The 19,310-nt window shown below is 43.7% G+C and overlaps 1 protein-coding gene across 1 annotated transcript in view; it reads right to left on the minus strand.

Moving 5' to 3' along the window:
- Positions 1-283: 283 nt before the first annotated feature.
- The window catches only part of LOC146786167 (alkaline phosphatase-like), a 104,932-nt gene continuing 85,905 nt past the window's right edge, over positions 284-19,310 (minus strand). Inside the window, exons 6-11 of the mRNA XM_085635695.1 lie at positions 17,649-17,783; positions 15,967-16,036; positions 14,820-14,954; positions 10,103-10,294; positions 6,719-6,835; positions 284-815 (exon numbers count right to left, since the gene is read on the minus strand). Coding sequence (XP_085491821.1) covers positions 547-815; positions 6,719-6,835; positions 10,103-10,294; positions 14,820-14,954; positions 15,967-16,036; positions 17,649-17,783 — 918 coding nt within the window. The 3' untranslated portion in view covers positions 284-546. The remainder of the gene's footprint in view (positions 816-6,718; positions 6,836-10,102; positions 10,295-14,819; positions 14,955-15,966; positions 16,037-17,648; positions 17,784-19,310) is intronic.

The following is a 19,310-nucleotide window of genomic DNA, read 5'->3' on the forward strand; positions in this document are numbered from 1 at the left end:
CTAAAGCAACACAAGAGAAGGTAGACCCTGCAGTGAAGAGCCAGTTATGTTGACTAGCTGTAGATCAGCAACCAGCAGCTTACTTTCTACTGTAGACTTGCGCTCAAGTGCAGGTGAATGGTAGTGTGCAACAGTGTGCCTTCACTGCTTCTGTTAAAATCCTAAGCAGTACTTGTATATCCTTGGCAATACATTGCACAAAATAAATGTGTTAGCAAGCACAACACTGGACCCCTTCAGCTCCTGGATACCCTGACGGGTGACAAGTAGTGCTCTAGAAATTGACTGATTGATTAGGCAAACTTTACATTTTTATTTAAAAAAAATTATCAAAATCAGGTTTCCACCCTGAACTGAGTGTTCATTGCTATAAAAAGTATAAAAGTTCGATCAACGCGTGTAAATGTTCATGTTCATGAAGGCCTCAGTTGGGGTCGCTTGGTTTGGATTTCATTTCAAATGAGAAGGGACGAGAAGAGAAGAGGCAAAGAATGAAGATGAGGTTGAAGGTAGGGTGGGGGATCACCAACAAAACATCCATAAGTGTCACCGGATCAGCAACAGTAGAAGTGTTCCGAGGAAGTAGGGCCGGGTACATGGATGATGAAACGACGCTGCCATGTTCGACTCATGTGGACAGTCTGTGTATGGCTCAATGCACATGGCGTACGCAATGACATGGGCAATGTAATTCTGTTCGCGGACGCCGTGGAAGAGCTGCGCCATCGGACCCTTGGCCATGATCGCCACATCCTCCCCACCATGGGTCTCGGTGCTCAGGTTCACTGCCGACTGCTGCATGTAGTCATTGCTCTCTGGTTATAAAAAAGAAAACGAAAGGTGAGACCACGTACCTACACCATCTCCCCCAATGAAAAGTATGTATAGTCACATTTCAGACCGAGAGCTTGAATTAGAGTGTGGAGAAAAGGCTTTACTCCATCATGGCGATGGGCTTTACTCCATCAGAAGTCCATCGCCCTGATGGAGTACCTATCCCCCACATTTAGAGATGTCTACCTGCCCTTTGGACAACTTTTAACAACAGCAGGAACCACTTTCATGGCTGTTTCTGTCAATTAGTTAAAAGTGTGACTGACTGTACCCTCAAAATGTCAGCATTTAGAGCTTTCTCACAGCTGGGCATTATTCCAACCATCAGCCCCTTCCAGGGAAAAACTAGAGCAGCAGATCCACCAGGTAATGCCACCATGGTGGACCTGTAGACATTCATTTTTTATCCAAAGACACCAACCGCACCCCCAAAGCAGGGGTCTGTCTTTCGGAAAAAACCATTACTGATACACTCTATATCTTGGACTCTTTTGACATCAGTCGACCATTCCTGTCTGGAACATGCCATGCTTTGTGGCAAGATGGTTCAAGATAAACACCACCAAGAGCATGCTAGGGATTAACATCAATATATAGACGGTCTTTCCAACTGCTTTCTCACCAGCCTTGGGTAGGCAGAAAGGGATTTCCTGATGAATCCACCATTGGGATTACCGTGATAAGCCGGCTTTACCGACAGATGGGCAGCCGGGTGAGCTGTCAATTTATAGCAGTGATCTTATCACCATCTCTATTTCAATATATCAATCTTCATATCTCTATATTAGTGCCTTATTCTTTCATCATTTTTAATTTTTACAAATTGTGAGCATTTATTTTTCATGCTGTCCTCCATTTTAAACCTGCGCTTAACCTTGAAAACAAGAAATGTCAGGGGAAGAGACAGCAAGTCCATTCCAGTGGAAAAGAGAATAATGTGACGAACGAAAATGTTGCATATTCTTTAAATTGCCAAGAAGAAAATGTAACACTTTACTTTTAAACATTGCTAATGTGGTTTGCACACAAACCTCAAGGGATAGCTTTGAATCCCTCCCAACTAAGAAAAAATGGTTACAGAACACAAAATTAAAATTAGATAGATGAATGAGTGTTAATGTCGCAATCCAAAGAAGTTAAAACATTAATAGTTGGCTACATCACACATTATTTTTTTTAATGCGCGTTTTCCCTTTTTACAAACAAATGCATTCTGGGAAGTGTAGGCTTTATTCACATCGATTGAACCACGTTGACTGAGTTACCAAACTACAAGAGTTTGAAAGTAGAAAAACAACGACTGGAATCACATTCAAGAGACATGGAGTGCTTGGTTATCTCTGACAACAATAACAATTGTTTTATTCACTGATATTTGCTTAAGAACAAGTGTTTCAAACTCGTGGGGTTGAGATACTGTTGACTGAAGTAAGGGACAATAAACTTCGGAGCGGCCATGGTCATTGTTTCCTTACAGAGAAGCAAACATTTCTACAACCAGGGGTCTCAGAGGACAATCACAAGCATATTAAAGAAGCTGAACTCCAAATGCAACTTGGCCTGACAGCTTAGGTCATAGGTCATATCTCATCATTGTGCACCTCATAATCGCACAATGTAGGATATGTAGTGAAGAAAGGAGAGAAAAATGTATTTTACTAAGAAAAAAACAGTTTTAAAAAGCAAGATGGGATGTGGACTTTAAATAAAACATTTATGGTATAATTACACCACATTTATCACAGTTCCTTCACACTTATTGTAGTAAACTAAGATATCAATTCAATCAATTCAATTGAACTTTATTCAGTTTTACATCAAAAAAACATAAAAGTTATACATATAAGAGTGCATAAAAACATTAAACAAATACAAAAAACAATGATACATACAATAGTAATTTAAATTTCTAGGTTTCCAACACTTCTGATTTTGGTTTGAGGAGATGTGTAGTAAGTAGAATGAAGCGGGTGGCACCTCTGTTAGGTGAAAGTGTTCGCTTTCAAGGATTGGGACAGGTGAGTAGTGAGTGTTGTACCAAATTTCTTATTGCCGTTTGTGTAGGTACAGATGACCCATTGCCCCGCGGATGCATACGTGTCGCAGGCAGCAGAAGGGGGCAATGCTCGACGGTATCTCAGTGGGTAGTTCATTGTATATTTGGCAAGTGATGGATGTATGTTCAATCATTGAATCAATCAGAGTTGGTAAAATGCAGCTACTCACCCGGAAGGGTCTCCAGGCGCTAGGGGGGATGGGGAGGGGCAGGGGCAGTTCCGTTGAGTGCTGGGGTCATCCGATGAGCCGGGTCTTAAGGTCCTTCCTGAACTGGAGCAGTGTTTAGAGTTATGTCTAATGTGTTCTGTTGTAAGGTAGGGACCAGTGTCATGAGCCAAGTGTTGTCCGATGTGTATGCAACAATCTAGCCACTCACCACTAGTGGGAGTTGTGCGTGACACTGGATCCAGAAGCTAGCGGAGCATTCCATTGTGAGCAGGGTGAGATCTATACAAATAGAAGTTCTGAGATGCGTGTAATGTGTGCTGTTGGAGGCGAAGCATATGACATTTGAGGTACATACTGGTTTGAGCATCTGCACTGCAGTGGGTGTGACTGCGGCGTTGTACATGAGTGGTGCAAACACTCAGGCCCACATTACACAACAAGGGCTAAATTCCGAGCCTTGTACCCACAAAGGTTTGTAGACGGCTCCGAATTACCAGCTGTGTGATGAATATCACATCATTACAGTTTTCCTCTGTAGATTCCAGCAGGTCAAACCTACCAAAATGTATTGAAGTGAAAGGCCTGTAAAAAGCCAAAACATGAGGAATTTTTATATTCTGATTCTGCATGTTATGCCTCATTTTCAAGTTGAAAACTTGGAATAGCAGTTATTTACTGTACCCCGGGCTAATGGTATTTACTACGTGATGAATACCCCACCCTCTTCCACCAAACTTGTAATGAGGGCCCAAAAGAGTAAGAAACCGTCTTAATGAAATTGCCATTTTCTCTTAGTTTGTACAGCAATCTGATCTGTTGTATGTTGTTCATCGATGCTCTGGATTCTTCATGTGTTGGCGAAGGTGAGAACTTAAGTGAGTTCAGGACTTAGGACCTTATTTGAAGTCAATGTAAAGAAATTCGACAAATCCCATTTCCAAGAAGCAGGTGTGATATCACAGCGCTACTATTCTGGTTTTTGAGAACAGAGCAGCGGAGAAACTGTAGAGGGATGTTTACTAATACTTGGAGGGTTGTTTACTACTGCTCGGAGGGATGTTTAGTACTGCTCTGAGGGATGTTTACAATTGCTTAGATGGATGTTTACAACTTCTTTAGAGGGAGGTTTACTACTTCTTAGAGGAATGTTTACTACAGCTTGGGGGATGTTTACTACAGCTTGGGGGGATGTTTACTACAGCTTGGAGGGATGTTTACTACAGCTTGGAGGGATGTTAACTAATGCTTGGAGGGATGTTAACTAATGCTTGGAGGGATGTTTACTACTGCTCGGTGGGATGTTTACTAATGCTTGGAGGGTTGTTCACTACTGCTCGGAGGGATGTTTAGTACTGCTCGGAGGGATGTTTAGTACTGCTCGGAGGGATGTTTACAACTGCTTAGAGGGATGTTTACAACTGCTTTAGAGGGATGTTTACTACTTCTTAGAGGGATATTTACTACAGCTTGCAGGGAAGGTTACGAATGCTTGGAGGGATGTTTACTAATGCTTGGAGGGTTGTTCACTACTGCTCGGAGGGATGTTTAGTACTGCTCCGAGGGATGTTTACAACTGCTTAGAGGGATGTTTACAACTGCTTTAAAGGGATGTTTACAACTTCTTAGAGGGATATTTACTACAGCTTGCAGGAAAGGTTACGAATGCTTGGAGGGATGTTTACTAATGCTTGGAGGGTTGTTCACTACTGCTCGGAGGGATGTTTAGTACTGCTCCGAGGGATGTTTACAACTGCTTAGAGGGATGTTTACAACTGCTTTAGAGGGATGTTTACTACTTCTTAGAGGGATGTTTACTACAGCTTGCAGGGAAGGTTACGAATTCTTGGAGGGAAGGTTACAAATGTTTGGGGGACGTTTACTAATGCTTAGAGGGAAATGTACTAGTTCTATGAGGATATTTACTACTTCTGCTTGGAGGCATGTTTACTACTGCTTAGAGGGGATTTACTACTGCTTAGAGGGGTGTTTACTACTGCTTAGAGGGGTGTTTACTACTGCTTAGAGGGGTGTTTACTACTGCTTAGAGGGACGTTTACAAATGGTTAGATTAAAAGCATTGTGTGCACTTAATCACAAATGTGAGGTGTTCCTTAGGGTTCAGTTCATGTTAAGTTGTATTAATGGATGGGAAGGGAAGAAACCTGCCTCAAAGGAACTGTCACTTTGATGAGATTATTGGCCCGGCCACAAGAGCTAAACAGATCCCAGCGCATGTGTAAAACAGATAAAGATCTGAGACTATTTCTTGTTCGAGACAATATATAAAATTTGAACACAAAAATAGGGGTTAAGGTCACACGTTGTGATACGTGAAATGGAGGTGAAGTTGTGTATTGGTTGGAACAGCACAGAAGATTTTGCTTGCACCGTGAAATGCATGAGGTGCAAATATCTGTGTGAGATCTTGGAAGAAGAGACAGTGCTGCTGTTGAAGTTTCAGCAAAGGTCATGCCAAGGTCAAGAATGACCTGAAGAAAGAAGCACAAGAACGAGGAGGGAAAGGATTGGGGTTGTATGTCAATTATACACAGAAGTAGGCCATAGCACCATTTAGAAATATGTAGATCCATGAGTGTCTAGTTTTTCTTTTTTCATATGTTAGCACAGGCTTGGACCAAGGACAATAGAGAGATTTTCTTAAGCAACAGATTACACATTTTTTTAGCCATAGGGAATATAATTGACTTGCCTGAATTACCCTGTATTGAGCCGAGCGGATGCTCACTCCCGACTCCCCAGTGCAAAGGGCAGCAGCTCTGGCCATGTCAATTTCAGGACACATATAAGGGCACCTAACCCCCTGGCATCAGATCTGCTGTTTAAGCACTGGCCAAGTCTGTTCCTAAAAGCCATGTTGGCTGGCATTCTCATGTAGTAGCCCACTTGATAGAAGCTCTTTGGAAACAGAACAAACTCACACCTATGCTCTGAGAAGTCCACCAACTGCCCGTGCCTGCGTGCATTTCAATCCACACCTGCGGCACTGTCTGAGAGCCTGATCTAAATTTCAACGGCCAGATTACTCCGTCACAACGGTGATGGATATCCCATCCACCGAAATATAAATCCCATAATAACCTATGGGATTTATACTTCAGCGATCGAAATATCCATCATAATTGTGACAGAGTAACCCATCTGCCGAGATCTAAATCAAGCCCTGAAAGTTGATCAACTTAAACACTAGACCAGGCACCTAATATTAAGACCTTGCTTCTCCTACAACGCCAGCATTGCAAAGCTCAGTGGTAAACTCAAACAGGGAAAGAGAGATACAAGGCATCTTCTGCTACTTTTGTAGGGTTAGGGACTCCGTCCCTGACGAGATCCAGCACATCCCTTCTCCACTACCTGAAGGAGCTGAAAGCCAGTCCAAACAGTTGTCTCTGCTTGAAGAGACGCCCCACGTTCGGCTAGTGCAACGACCCTTCTCTAACCACGCCCCTTCATTGCCCAATTCATTGTGCAAATCTCACCAAGGCAGGTTTCCCCAAATCCTCCTCTTCTCTAGATCGTGTGCCAATTCGTGATTGTCAACCACTCCGATATTTGCAGCCAGGTTCACGCTATATAAGTTTGAATGCACATGCTTGCACACAAATAGAAATAGAAACACAACAGAGAAAAGCCCTCGTACCCGTGTCCGTGGTGGTAATGTTCGCACGGGTACCATTGCGCACAGCAAAGCCTGGCCCGTTGCCATACAGAATGCTGGTATAGGGCATCTTGTCTTTTGCTTTGCCGGCTGCCAGTCCTGCAGAGGAGACAAAGACAACAGAGAATATGGAGTTAAATCACTGTGGGCTGATCTCAGATACTAAGGCCTGAAGCTTAGATTTCTTAGAAACTCTACCTTCATAAAGTCAGCTGCCAGGGGCGGTCTACAGGTTCCTGTGAAGGCAATGGATTTAGAGCTCATCTGGAAAAATTTACTAAACCGAAGAAGTCCAGTGGTCTCTTCTAATCGCCTGTAATTGTCTTGACAGCTGAACATTCTTTTTATGGCAATGGACGGTGAACCACCTTTACAACGCGGTCGTCAAACCGCGATACATTTACATCGCGGTCATTACATGCATGTCGTTACAACGACTTGCGCTGGATGGCGCTATACACTAAGGAATAGTATGATTTACTATTCCAACACCTTCCCTACTGTTAGGTAGGCTGGAGTTGGAATAGTAAATCATACTATTCCTAGGTCCAGCTCCTCTAGCGCAAGTCGTTGTAATGACTTGTGTTGTAATAACTGCGATGTAATGTACCACGGTGTAACGACCGAGTTGTAACGTAACATATTCCAATGGCCATATCCTCTGACCGACTGCTTTACCAAGGAATGGTGCTGGCAGTAGCATCTGGCATCTACGGAGACTGATGGGGCGGGCAAATTGGTGGTGGATAATTGCATGCACTATCGTTCCGCAAGTAAAATAATAAAAATCCACTTACCTTACACACACTACATGCCCTTCTCCTCGCTGCACGTCCTCCTCTTTACTGCAGTCCAGTGTTCAGCGTGCGCCTCAGCCAACTTCCTTATCCAATGCTGGTGCAGCTCTCGTGCTGTTAACCAACATGAGAGAAGTTCCAGGATTGGAGGAAGTGGCCTCTCTCAGTACTCCCGAGTTCACTGGACGCCTGTGCTTGGTCTAAACCAGCTGTGTTAGAGAGGGTTCAAAGTGTGCAAGTGTGGCTGACCGTCACAAGATGGCCAGACAAATGGACATGTGCACTTTGAACTGACGTGCCCAGGCAGCCCTCCCTCCTCCGTGCTGCTGCCACTCAGCAGGCTCCGCCCCATCCTGACACTCAGTTCGGGACGGAAGGATGAAAAATCAAATGGTAATAAATGAACTTTATTATTATTTTAATTTCATCTCTGGGGCTTCTGGGGGCATTTTAGTTGGCGGGACGATGTCCCTCCACTCTATCGGAGGAGCCGCCCCTGGGTGATGGCCAGTTCAGGGTAAGTCCTGTAACTACCCGAACAAGAAACTAGCTTATCTATCTCATGGTAAGAGGCAGACAGGTTTTCTTTCTGTGGAAGTGAAGAGTGTCAGTTTGTTGGGGGATGAAGCCAAGTGAAGAAAAAAAAGTTGTATGTGGTCTTTGTCGCGAATTCCTCAAACTTGTGAACAATGCCAATCCTAGTGAACATTAAGACTAAAGTATATTTGACTTGGAAAAACAACTTCATTAATTCCTAATACCATACACGACTCAAAACAAATTTGAACAAGTATCTACAATTTGGGCATTCTTTTCGCTCCTCTTGTAGAATATTATGTGAAAGACACATGCACACACACCACACGGTGCCCATACTCTGCACCTACCACTGACCTCTTCTACTATGAAAAACCCATACACCCACACCAAGCCCCACACCACGTGGTGCCCATACTTTGTGCCTACCACTGACCTCTTCTACTTTGAGAGATCCATGCACCCACACAAAGCCCCACACCACACGGTGCTCATACTCTGCGTCCACCACTGACCTCTTCTATTTTGAAAGACCGATGCACCCACACAAAGCCCCACACCATGCGGTGCTCATACTCTGCGTCCACCACTGACCTCTTCTACTCAAAGACCCATGCACCCACACCAAGCCCCACACCACGCGGTGCCCATACTCTGCACCTACCACTGACCTCTTCTACTATGAAAATCCCATGCACTCACACCAAGCCCCACACCACGTGGTGCCCATATTTTGTGCCTACCACAGACCTCTTCTACTCATAAAGACCCACGCACCCACGCCAATCCCCACACCACCCGGTGCCCATTCTCTGCGTCCACCACTGACCTCTTCTACTTTGAAAGATCCATGCACCCACACCAAGCCCCACACCATGCGGTGCTCATACTCTGTGTCTATCACTGGCCTCTTTTACTTTGAAAGACCCATGCACCCACACAAAGCCCCACACCATGCGGTGCTCATACTCTGCACCTACCACTGACCTCTTCTACTATGAAAAACCCATGCACCCACACCAAGCCCCACACCACGTGGTGCCCATACTTTGTGCCTACCACTGACCTCTTCTACTCATAAAGACCCATGTACCCACACCAAGCACCACACCACACGGTGCCCATGCTCTGCGTCCACCACTGACCTCTTCTACTTTGAAAGATCCATGCACCCACACAAAGCCCCACACCACGCGGTGCCCATACTCTGCACCTACCACTGACCTCTTCTACTATGAAAGACCCAGGAAGTTCAGATGAGAGCATCTCCTCACTTGTCCAATGTACACAAGCATGTGAGGTCCATAGATATTGACAGTATTGCATTGAGGCATTTTAGAAAGTCTTTCCCATTATCTTTAAATTCTAAATTAGCAAAAGGAATAGATGAAAATGCTCCACATGCTGCAGCATCTTTGTCTGCTTTCAGAAAGAACCCTATTGTGGTACTTCTCCAAACATGAAGGTTTGATGTTACCTGGCACGCAAATGTAAACAGTTGTTGCTAATACTGGCACAACCGCTACTGGAAAAAACCTGCCACTGATTACTCCTGTTTTACCACCCTGGAATTATCATTGAAGGGGGATCCAGGCAATTCCGGGGGGATTGGGGCACTATCAGAGATTACAACTTTTGGGGGAGTAGCATGGCGGAATTGGTGCTTCCAAACTCTGAAGATCTTACTGAGGCATAGACCAACATATAATGTATGGAATCTCATTTTTCGCAAATTCAGCATAACTTTCACTTCAGTACATGCAAGTGTCCTTTTAAAGCTGTGTAAGTCAAAGTGACATAAAGACCTTAACACAAGGGGCACATACTTCATCAACCCCTGTCCTAATTGCTGCCACTCTGTTGCTTAACCATCATGATCAGAGTACAGAAGGCAGGCCGCCTACATCCATACCACCCTGAAAGCACCTGGTCTCGTCTGATTTCAGAAGTTAAGCAGGTTCGGGCCTGGTTAGTACCTGGATGGGAGTACAGAAGGCAGGCTCATAGCCAACATTGGAACCGCTTCACTTACCCAAGATACTGTTACCACGCCGGGGGTTCCCGCCAAAGCTGAAGACATGTGAGTGGTCGGCGGTCACCACGGTCAGCGTCTCAGACTCACTGGTCAGCTCGTTGGCTCTCTGAATCGCTTTGTCCAACATGACGGTCTCCATCAACGCCATTTTGGCTCTATTGCCATGGTGTCCATGGTCAATTCTACCTCGTGATGACAAGAAAATGGAAGCTCATTAAACAGGACAAATTGTCTTTGTTGTTAGAAGCGCTGTGCGTTAAAGGAGCATTGGACTGTCCTCTTAACATATTTCATTGACTCTAAATGTCAGGATGAGCTCAAACTAATTCATAATCCCTCACGCTCCCAAACATGCTCAAGGGTTAGAAATTAATAAATTGTTAAGAATACATCAACTGCACCTTAAACCCATAAATAGGGTTGGTTTCTTTACCGTGAAAAGTAACCTTTCAAATTGGTTCCTATTTTTTTGGTTTTAATTTCATCCAGTCTATGTTGTTCTCTGATAGACTTTTTTAATGTTTTTTTAATTTGCTATACTGGTCTTACTGCAAAAAAATGCTGTTCAGTCTCTTCCTGGCCAGTTTCACAAGAAGTTAGGAGGTCCTGGTAATCCCATTTTGTTCAAAAACTGCCCAAGTGGGTTTACCAGAAGTTGAGTGCTCCAGTGCCGTAAGTCCACATTTTTTACTGGGGACAAGTCCTCCAGGCCATGTCTGGAAGACTTTCCTCTTGGAAAAATGCTTGAAGTCCAATTTCACAGGTGTCAATCTGCGCTGAAGCTTTGATTTCCTCCCGAAACACCTCAGAACCTTCCTCCTGGGCTTCCGAAGGAACCTCAAGACATGGCTTTTCCAGATGAAGCACGCATGATCCACTCCTCCCCCCTCAGGCCTGCCCTACTCAGTACCTGGATACGCTCACAGGTGATTAGCCGCACCCCACAAATCCACATAACGCAACACAGATCATAACAGCAAATGATTCTCTATTTCACAAGGGTCTTTAAGGGGTCCTCTTGGGGTCTCCCATTAATACTAACATTGACAGGAGTGGTGGAAGGAGGAAAGAAGTGTCGATGCTGGCTGAGTCACAGCCCTCCCAGAGAGCGCACACTCATGCCTGGCCCAACCCCATATCGGATTCCCCACTTGGCACTGGCGAGGAGTCAAGGACCTTGTAAAAGGGCAGTTAACGCTATTGGCACATCAGTTAATATGACTAATTACCTAATATACCCTTAACTGATGATAGGCAGTTTCTGAGATTGCAGTGACTGTAATAATAAACCTTAGAAAGGCGCCATTAGTTATCTGTGTAATAGAGCAATTAAAATACGAGCTACGCAGTAGTCAAAGTGGGCGGGATCAGAGGGGTATAACGTGCCCATACTTTTTTAGTTTAAGGAAAAAAGTTCCCACTATAACCTTCCCAGGGCGGTTAATTAGGACAGATGCCAGGGAGTCTCCTGTGCTGTGAAACTGAGATTGGGGCAGACAGCTGAACAAGCCTTCTTGCCAGGGTGCCTGCTTACCTGAAAGACATGTAAATGTACACAACGGTTCCATCTGCAAATGTAACGGGTGGTTGGAAGCCAGTATTGGCTTTAATTCATGGAATCACTTGACGCTTCCTGATTACACAAATTAATTAATTTTTAGTGGGGGGGGGTTGGAAATGAGTTACCAGCTGAGCTGTGAAGTGTGTGCTTTTTAAAGGGGCGTCACACAGGCCTCTGCGTGGAAGGATCTGCAGGGGCCTGTGTTTCGCTCCTACCTGTTCTCCACTGCTCCAACCAGGTTTCACTTCCCTGGCTCTCTGGTTACAGACTCAGGCCTCTGCAGTGCATTAACTAATAAAGGTTTCATAAAGTGTGACAGTGCATTTCCCACCGATTAACTTAACTTGCATTTATTTTACTTTTAAACTGTGTGTTATTTTATATGTACATACCTGAAGGTGAAAGTCCGTAAAAAGTTAGAGAATATTTTGGAGTTTCTTTGCCACGCCGTTGACCCCGCCCCCATTGTGCACAGCATCACAGTTCCCTTACTTTTTTAATGCACTTCGACTGCTGGAGCTATGGAATGTAAACACAGATGACTGTCCAGGCGGGTATCATAACAGAAGGAAGCATGCAGAAGGGAAAGGGAGGGGCAGACATCACATTTCTATGCACTGTGCAGGCATCCGAGGTACAAGCTATACCTGGCTTCAGAATGCATAGACACTTGAACCCAATGTAGCGCTGTGAGGCCCCACCAAGTGCTATTAACAAAGCGTGACACTAGTTACTCAGGTGATGATTCAACTGAATTAATTACGTAATGATGAGGTGGTATATGAGATTCCACGGGGCAATCAGTGACCTGGGATAGCATAATTGATTAGCCCATGAAGCAATTAATGGACAGGTGATAGGTTTATGAATGAGGTCATAGTGAGACATTAGATACAGTGGTAAGGCAATGAGTGGCAGCTGAAGGGGATATTTTCATGTTTATAATTACACAACAAATGGGCTGATGATAGTAAACGTATTTTTATTTTTTTAATAGCTTTATATAGCGCGAACTAGCCTGGAAAATATCAGGCATCAGAGCGCTTTACATGAGCACTAGTTTCGTTACAGATGGACACATTCATTTTTGTTAGGCGCGGGGAGATGAAGTGATTTGTCCACAATCACAGGATGTTGCGCGTCAGGAGACTCGAACCCGGTTCCCCTGCTTCGACATCGACCACTCTAGCCGTAAGGCCACAACCTCTCCCCATAATCTGTCAATGGTATTGACTCCCAAAGAGGTGCTAATTAGCGACCATAGCAGAGTGAGGGATTGTGGGGCATCAGTCGAGCAGACCTTGTGGAATTTATTGAGATGCTAACCTGGTAACTCATGAGGCTTATGGTGAGGCAACCAAAGAGAGGAGTGAAGGGAGGAGGGGGTGTGGAAGAAAAAGTAAAAAGAGGTGGAAAGAGAGATGAAGGAAGCTGTGATGGAGGGAGAAAGTGAGAGGGGGTGGCTGTAGCAGAGGTCAGAAGAAAGGAAGGCTGAAAGGATGGATTGAAGGGGGTGAGGTGTTTGATGTGGGTGAATAACCTCGGGATAAAAAAAGCCAGGTTAAACTAATCTGGTTAAATGTAAAGTTTAGGGGCTAGGATTTGCACACTGGAAAGGGTTAGTAACAGAAACAGGGAAGAGCAGCATATACGGTTTAGGATGGGTGAGGAGCGTAACCATGGGGTTATACATTTAGATAGAAGAAGGGTGCGGTTAAAGGTCAGTGTACAAGGGAGTCTCCCCTGTAGGCTATGGGAAAGTGAAATTACCTGCAGATGTACATTAATGCTAGATCCTTTTAATGAAAATGCTCATTCCCATGTGGGCCTTAACATGCACTGTTATGTTTTGTTAATTGATTTTTTACTTTTTTTCCTGCCTGAAGCCCACTCGAGCCTTAGGGGCCGATTCACAAATCAGAATCTTCACTTTGTTTTGTTTATTTAAATATTTTTTTTTTTATTGGCATTTGTTATTTTGCAAAACAAAAAATCCACAATCCATATACAGTCATGCATGTGGTAAACCTTTTACAATAGGTATCTCTGGGTTTAGCAGTGGAAATCATAAGCATTGAAGGTAGATACCATGTCATATGATCGTCTCTACTTTAGAAGTCTGAAGTTTATAGGGTATACCATAACATCTTGTAGTGTCTCTAGTTAAACAATCGCCTCTACCACATTGTGGAGAAGTGTGGCTCAATGGTTAGAGCGGCAGACCCTGATGCAGAGGTCTGGCCCGGGACCAGGGTTCAATTCCCCCCTTGGCGGCTCTTGGATTGCACTCTCCTGAGCGTTATGTTTTTCTTTTATAGTTAAAAAAGAAAAAGCTGGGCAGGCATGAAGCCACATATGTAAAAAAGGGAAATCCGAGACACATTTTGTATATCTGAAATCAGGGCCGGCTTTATGGCACTGTGACTGGTGCAGCCACACTGGGCGCTGACCTGGAGAGGGGAGGGGGCACTGACTTTACAGGGGGCTGTGTTTAGCAATAACTTACAATTTAAAAACACCTGCTGCAGAGTTCCTTCTGCATTCATCTTTCAGGCGGCAATAAAAATGTCATGATAACTCTTCTGATTAATGTTCCTTCTAGAGAAAGAGAGATATCAGAGTTTTGTCTAGTGACAGTTTGACTCGCCATAAAGTAGTGCAGAGGCTTAATATGCCTGCTGCAAAGAACAGATCTGTATTTTATGTGGATAGCTGAGTAGATTAGTAAAAGCAGACTTTACCAGCACTTTAGAAAAAATTAAATGTATGTGAGAGAGGGCCTATGGAGAGATGAGGGGCACTTTTGTCGGTGGTAGTGAGGGAATCCGAGGAGGAGGTCATGTGGGGGGGTGCCAAAAAGACTGTCACACCGGGACACCACCAGCGCTAAAGCTGGCCCTGTCTGAAATTAATGCTAAAGTAATTGAAAAATAAGACCTCAAGAATGTATCACCCGAGATTGATCACTCATGATGAGTCTCAAGGCGATCAATACTCCGAAAGAGACCCATGTACAATGGAAGGATGGGAGTATGGTGGATGTGCAGAGAGTACAAAAGTCCTGGTGCTGTTGTAACTTATAGACAAAGACTACGCAAACCATAAGAGGCCAGTCTAGTAAGGGTATAGAGCGGTCACGGGCCCAATACTTATCTTCAACAAAGAGGAAAAATCCTTTGGGATTCTTGCTGAGTATCCGAATAGCCTTGTCCGTCATATCAACAATGGAAGGATCCATCGATGCATTTCGATTTAATTCATACGGCATGTCTTTGGGCTCAAAGAGACCTATGGGAGTAGAGAAGACGACAAAGAAACTGTAAGAGCATAGTTTCCCGCTGAAGGACGCGGTGGTACTTTCATTGACTGCGAGCTCTCGTCGGTATCACAGTCTCGCCACCAGCCTTCAAACCTCCTCTTCTACTTACAAAGAGCAGACTCATTATTTTGTACCAACTCATAAAGCTATTTGTGCACCTGAATGTAACTTAAGTGCATGTGTTGCCCCATCTACAAGATTGGATCTCAATTCTGTTGGTGGAATATTGCCCTCCTAAATAGATTTGCACCACGATGACAGAATATTACAGGTAAGTAAAGCAGATTCACAAAACATTTGCAGGTCGTTTCTCACAATGAAACCAGTTGGACATTTGCTACTGTCATGTAAATGTAAATATAAATGTTGTAGACTTGTAAAGCGCACAGCTGCCCCAGCAACGGGGCGTCCCGGCGCTGTAGACCGCTGGGGAACCCGTCCTGGCTATCCCTGTGAGATGGTCCCTTTCTGGGTATCTCCAAGGTGAAACCAGGCATCCCCGGCGTCTGTGGGGGGCTGTTGTAGAGATGAGGCAAGCTTAATGCCCAGAGTTGCCGAGTGTGTTCCTGGTTAGAGTAGGTACCGAGGCGAGAATTATCAAGTCCGTTTTGACCCTGGTCCTCATGGGCAAGAGTAAATCAGTGTGGAAGGTGTGGGAACAGCCCCAAAATTAGAATGGGGGTTGTCTATGGGGAAAATCATTTTCTTCTATGGAAACAGATTAAAAAGTTAAACCGTGTGAATACACGCATGAGCTATATTGACGTATGAAACATTACCCTACGAGTAAATCCTGATGCACATGGGTACTCATGGGAAGTGGTAACTGACCACTCTCAAAAGTAGTACTGCTGGAATTTCTGTGAATTCCAAGAAATGCAAAATTTTGCTCCAAAAGCCACTGGGCCACATATCTGACTCCTTGTGAATTTGTCCCAGAGGGCATGGTTCTGGATGGAAATTTCAATAAAAATACTTTACCCATAAGATAGTTAATGGAGTCTGCATCCACTGCGTCAAAGTCTGCTTTGTTCCACACATATTGGGCATCCTAGGATTAAAAAAGGAGGGATAACAACGAGTTTACACTTACATCTCAGCACATTTAATTTCAAAGCATATCTACAAATAACTAGAGGGGAGATCCCTGGGGCCGGAGAATTTGGAGTGAGTAATTGTGGCATCAAAAGGGTGTAGCTAGTGCTTGATAAATACGGAAGTGGATAACAAATATTTAGTTTAGAATTCTGAAATTTACACAAATTTGATAGTTTGTGTTTCTGTCTTTCAAGCTTTAATTAAACACAGTGAGCTGAAAAATGAGAGAAACAAACATGGTATCATATTTAGTGCGACCCACATCATATAAAATACAATTTCCGACCTCCATGTACAGCCCTCCGCCTATTTCTATCTTTTCTATGTGAAGGTCTCCACCCTGGTTGCGGAGGCTTCCACACACGTAAATATATGTTTTAGTAGTAATTGTGGGAGGAACCTGGGGAAAGGGCTGGAAAATGGTGAGTACTTAGTACTAGGGGGATGGCGGGAGTAAAGAGGAACTCAGAGTGGAGTATATAGGGCTTTAGGGTGGGACACCTAAATACAAACACCCACCCATAAATGAGTAAGTGCATTGCTATTCACAAACTGCACCTCTGAAGTCACTAAAGCCAAGAAGCGCCCAAAACAGTTGTAATCCAGTCCAGCCTTGGTGTAAGTTCAGCATCACACATAGCTACTCACAGGTACTGCAATAGTCTCCCATAAAAATAATAGAGACAGGGAGTTAAAATACACACCATAGGAAATAATATTGAATAAAACAAATTCATTATATATAATCTGTGTTAAAAGTTAAGTACAATTATTTTTAACTAAATAAATGAAAATTCTTTAAAAAAGACAAATCCTTATTATTATTCCCTCTACTTTAACATAGGGAGATCTCCACTTTGATGGTGGATACCCCTGCCTATGTGAGAAAAATTACTAGTAGTAATGTAACACTTGTAAATCCTGGTCCTGCAATTTTTTTGCACTCTTAAATTGTGAATAGCTAAAAAGTGTAAAGTTACTGCTAGGTGCAGTAGTAAGTTTATAAGTGGGTAAATCTACAAGTGTAATTACCTTTGCGAAAAAGACTATTCAAAGTGTCTGGGTCATGTTCGGAGCATAATACTTTTTTTTTATCTCCAGAATTATGAGCTAATAAGGCATTAACCTGCAAGTTAAACTTGGTTATTTGGTACAGCCTTTAGGACAGTACAGACAACTAGACATTGTCTCAGATGCAGGGCGTGGCCTGGCTTTGATAATCCACAGAAATAATTATCCTGTGAACCTTTTACAATTTCCTCCTGTAGATTTTCTTCACTTGTATTCTGCTTCTGATTATTCAGACCGGCCTGTAAATTATTTGGAGCCGCTGACTGAGTGGAAAAGTGACAGAGCGAGTGAGTGCATTAGAAGAAGCAGGTGACTGCACTAGTTAAAGATGGTTGCACCGTTTGCATTGCAAGTCAGCTGTATTGATAGAAACAAATTAGTGAGAGGGATCAACAAAAGCAAAAAAGGACATGTGTAGTAGCCAATAGGAAGAGGCCTGTATCAATGGATATATCCCATCTGCTGTTGATCCTGACTTGTAATGGCTACTCTACCTGCCTGCCCTTCAACCACATGTCTATCAGGTTACTCTCATCCTTTCGTGTTCCATTCTGCTTCGGCTCAGTTGGATATTCGGGATCGGGGGTGGCTTTTGGGGTCATGTATTTCCGTCCCCCACCTAGGACAACCTGGAAGAAATAAAAAGAGTCTTTAATTTTATATAGTTACATTTTTACTAGGATAGTCAAAGCATTACAAATCTGATTCAATCTTATAATACAGAGAAAGCCAGGATGTGCATAGTAAATTTGTGTATTTATTGAACAAGCATTATTTAGATTATGCAGCTGTCCTAAAATAAATTTAAATATGTGTGTGTGTCTTAATACAATCCAGTTATCTTTCCTATAAGCAGCTATTCCCGTGAATTCAAGCATAAATTGTATTGGTCTTCAGTATTAAATGTCAGAAATGTGTATGTCAGGAAACAGGTCACAGGAACCACACAAACAAAAATGCACTCAGGAGGAAAGTTTTATAGGAAAACTGCTCGCCAACTTGAAGCTATCCACATTGTAAGAGTATGCACATGAAGAGACTGGGGCTCAGGATTTGGTGGTTCTGCGGAACCGGCCACTGGTACTTGAGGTACTGTCTTCAGGTTAGCAGTCCATTTAATAAAGATAGGTCAAACAGTAGTTCCAGGTCACGGTGGGCAGTGGTAGCATAAAGATGCTGGAAGTCTTTTTCTCAGTGCCTGGGAGAAGTGTGTTTGGGTTGTTTTTCTCTCACTACCAGCTTTAGTTTTTCGCTTGCTTACCTGCCCCCTCACCTTTATAGGTTTCTCCCTTTCGGTTCCCCTTGCGTACCCCTGCACTTGGCTCTTTTATTTCCCTCCATGCTCCAGTTTGTTGGATGTATCTGGGCTGTGTTTGTCTCCTGTCTCCCAGATGTTCCACAGATGCACTCGGATTCCTAGGGGTGTCCTTCCTCTGCTCCTTGGAGTTCATCATAGCTCCACCTACGCGTGTGCTGGTAAGCGAACTCTTTACTGGTATCGCATTGTGTTATTCCATAATGCTGAATCTGTCCTACCCATCTCAGAGTTCACCCATTAGCAGAAGACATAGTCAGAAGGTCCAGTGAGAGTTAAAAGTTGGTATCACGTGGTACCAGCAGCTGAAGCCACGCATTTTCCCTACCGACCCTTGTTTACTTCACTCAACCCCGGAGGGTCTGCATTGCTGATCCTGTACTTCCGGGGTCAGATTCTGTTGGAAGGTTGGGGTTTCTGTTTAATCTTTCTGCCATCCCATTACACTCTGGTCCCAGTCTTGACATTAAATCACAAAATTGTCTGCCACAGCTTAATGTATACTGATTGTTAGACCCCGCTAGGTGCTGTCTATGTGTTCATAGCATAGTATGGCTTACATCCTAAAGTTGAGGTGCAAAAGACAATATAATTGTTTATGAGGGAACTTAGTTTCCCGGGTACTGACAGTATACAAGGTCGTAGCACCATAAGAGGGAAAGCTGTGGAGACACTCCAATTATAACCCTTGATCTAGGACACAAAACAACTTATTCTGGAGTTTGGTCTGTCTCCTAGATTAGAATGACCACTAATTCCACTCAGAATGAGTTATATAGTGAAAACTTGACTGCAGGTGTAAAATCCTTATTGTTCTGGGCACAGCTCTGGCTAAACCTAC

This window comes from Triturus cristatus, chromosome 11, assembly GCF_964204655.1.
Source record: "Triturus cristatus chromosome 11, aTriCri1.1, whole genome shotgun sequence".
Taxonomy (NCBI): Eukaryota; Metazoa; Chordata; class Amphibia; order Caudata; family Salamandridae; genus Triturus; species Triturus cristatus.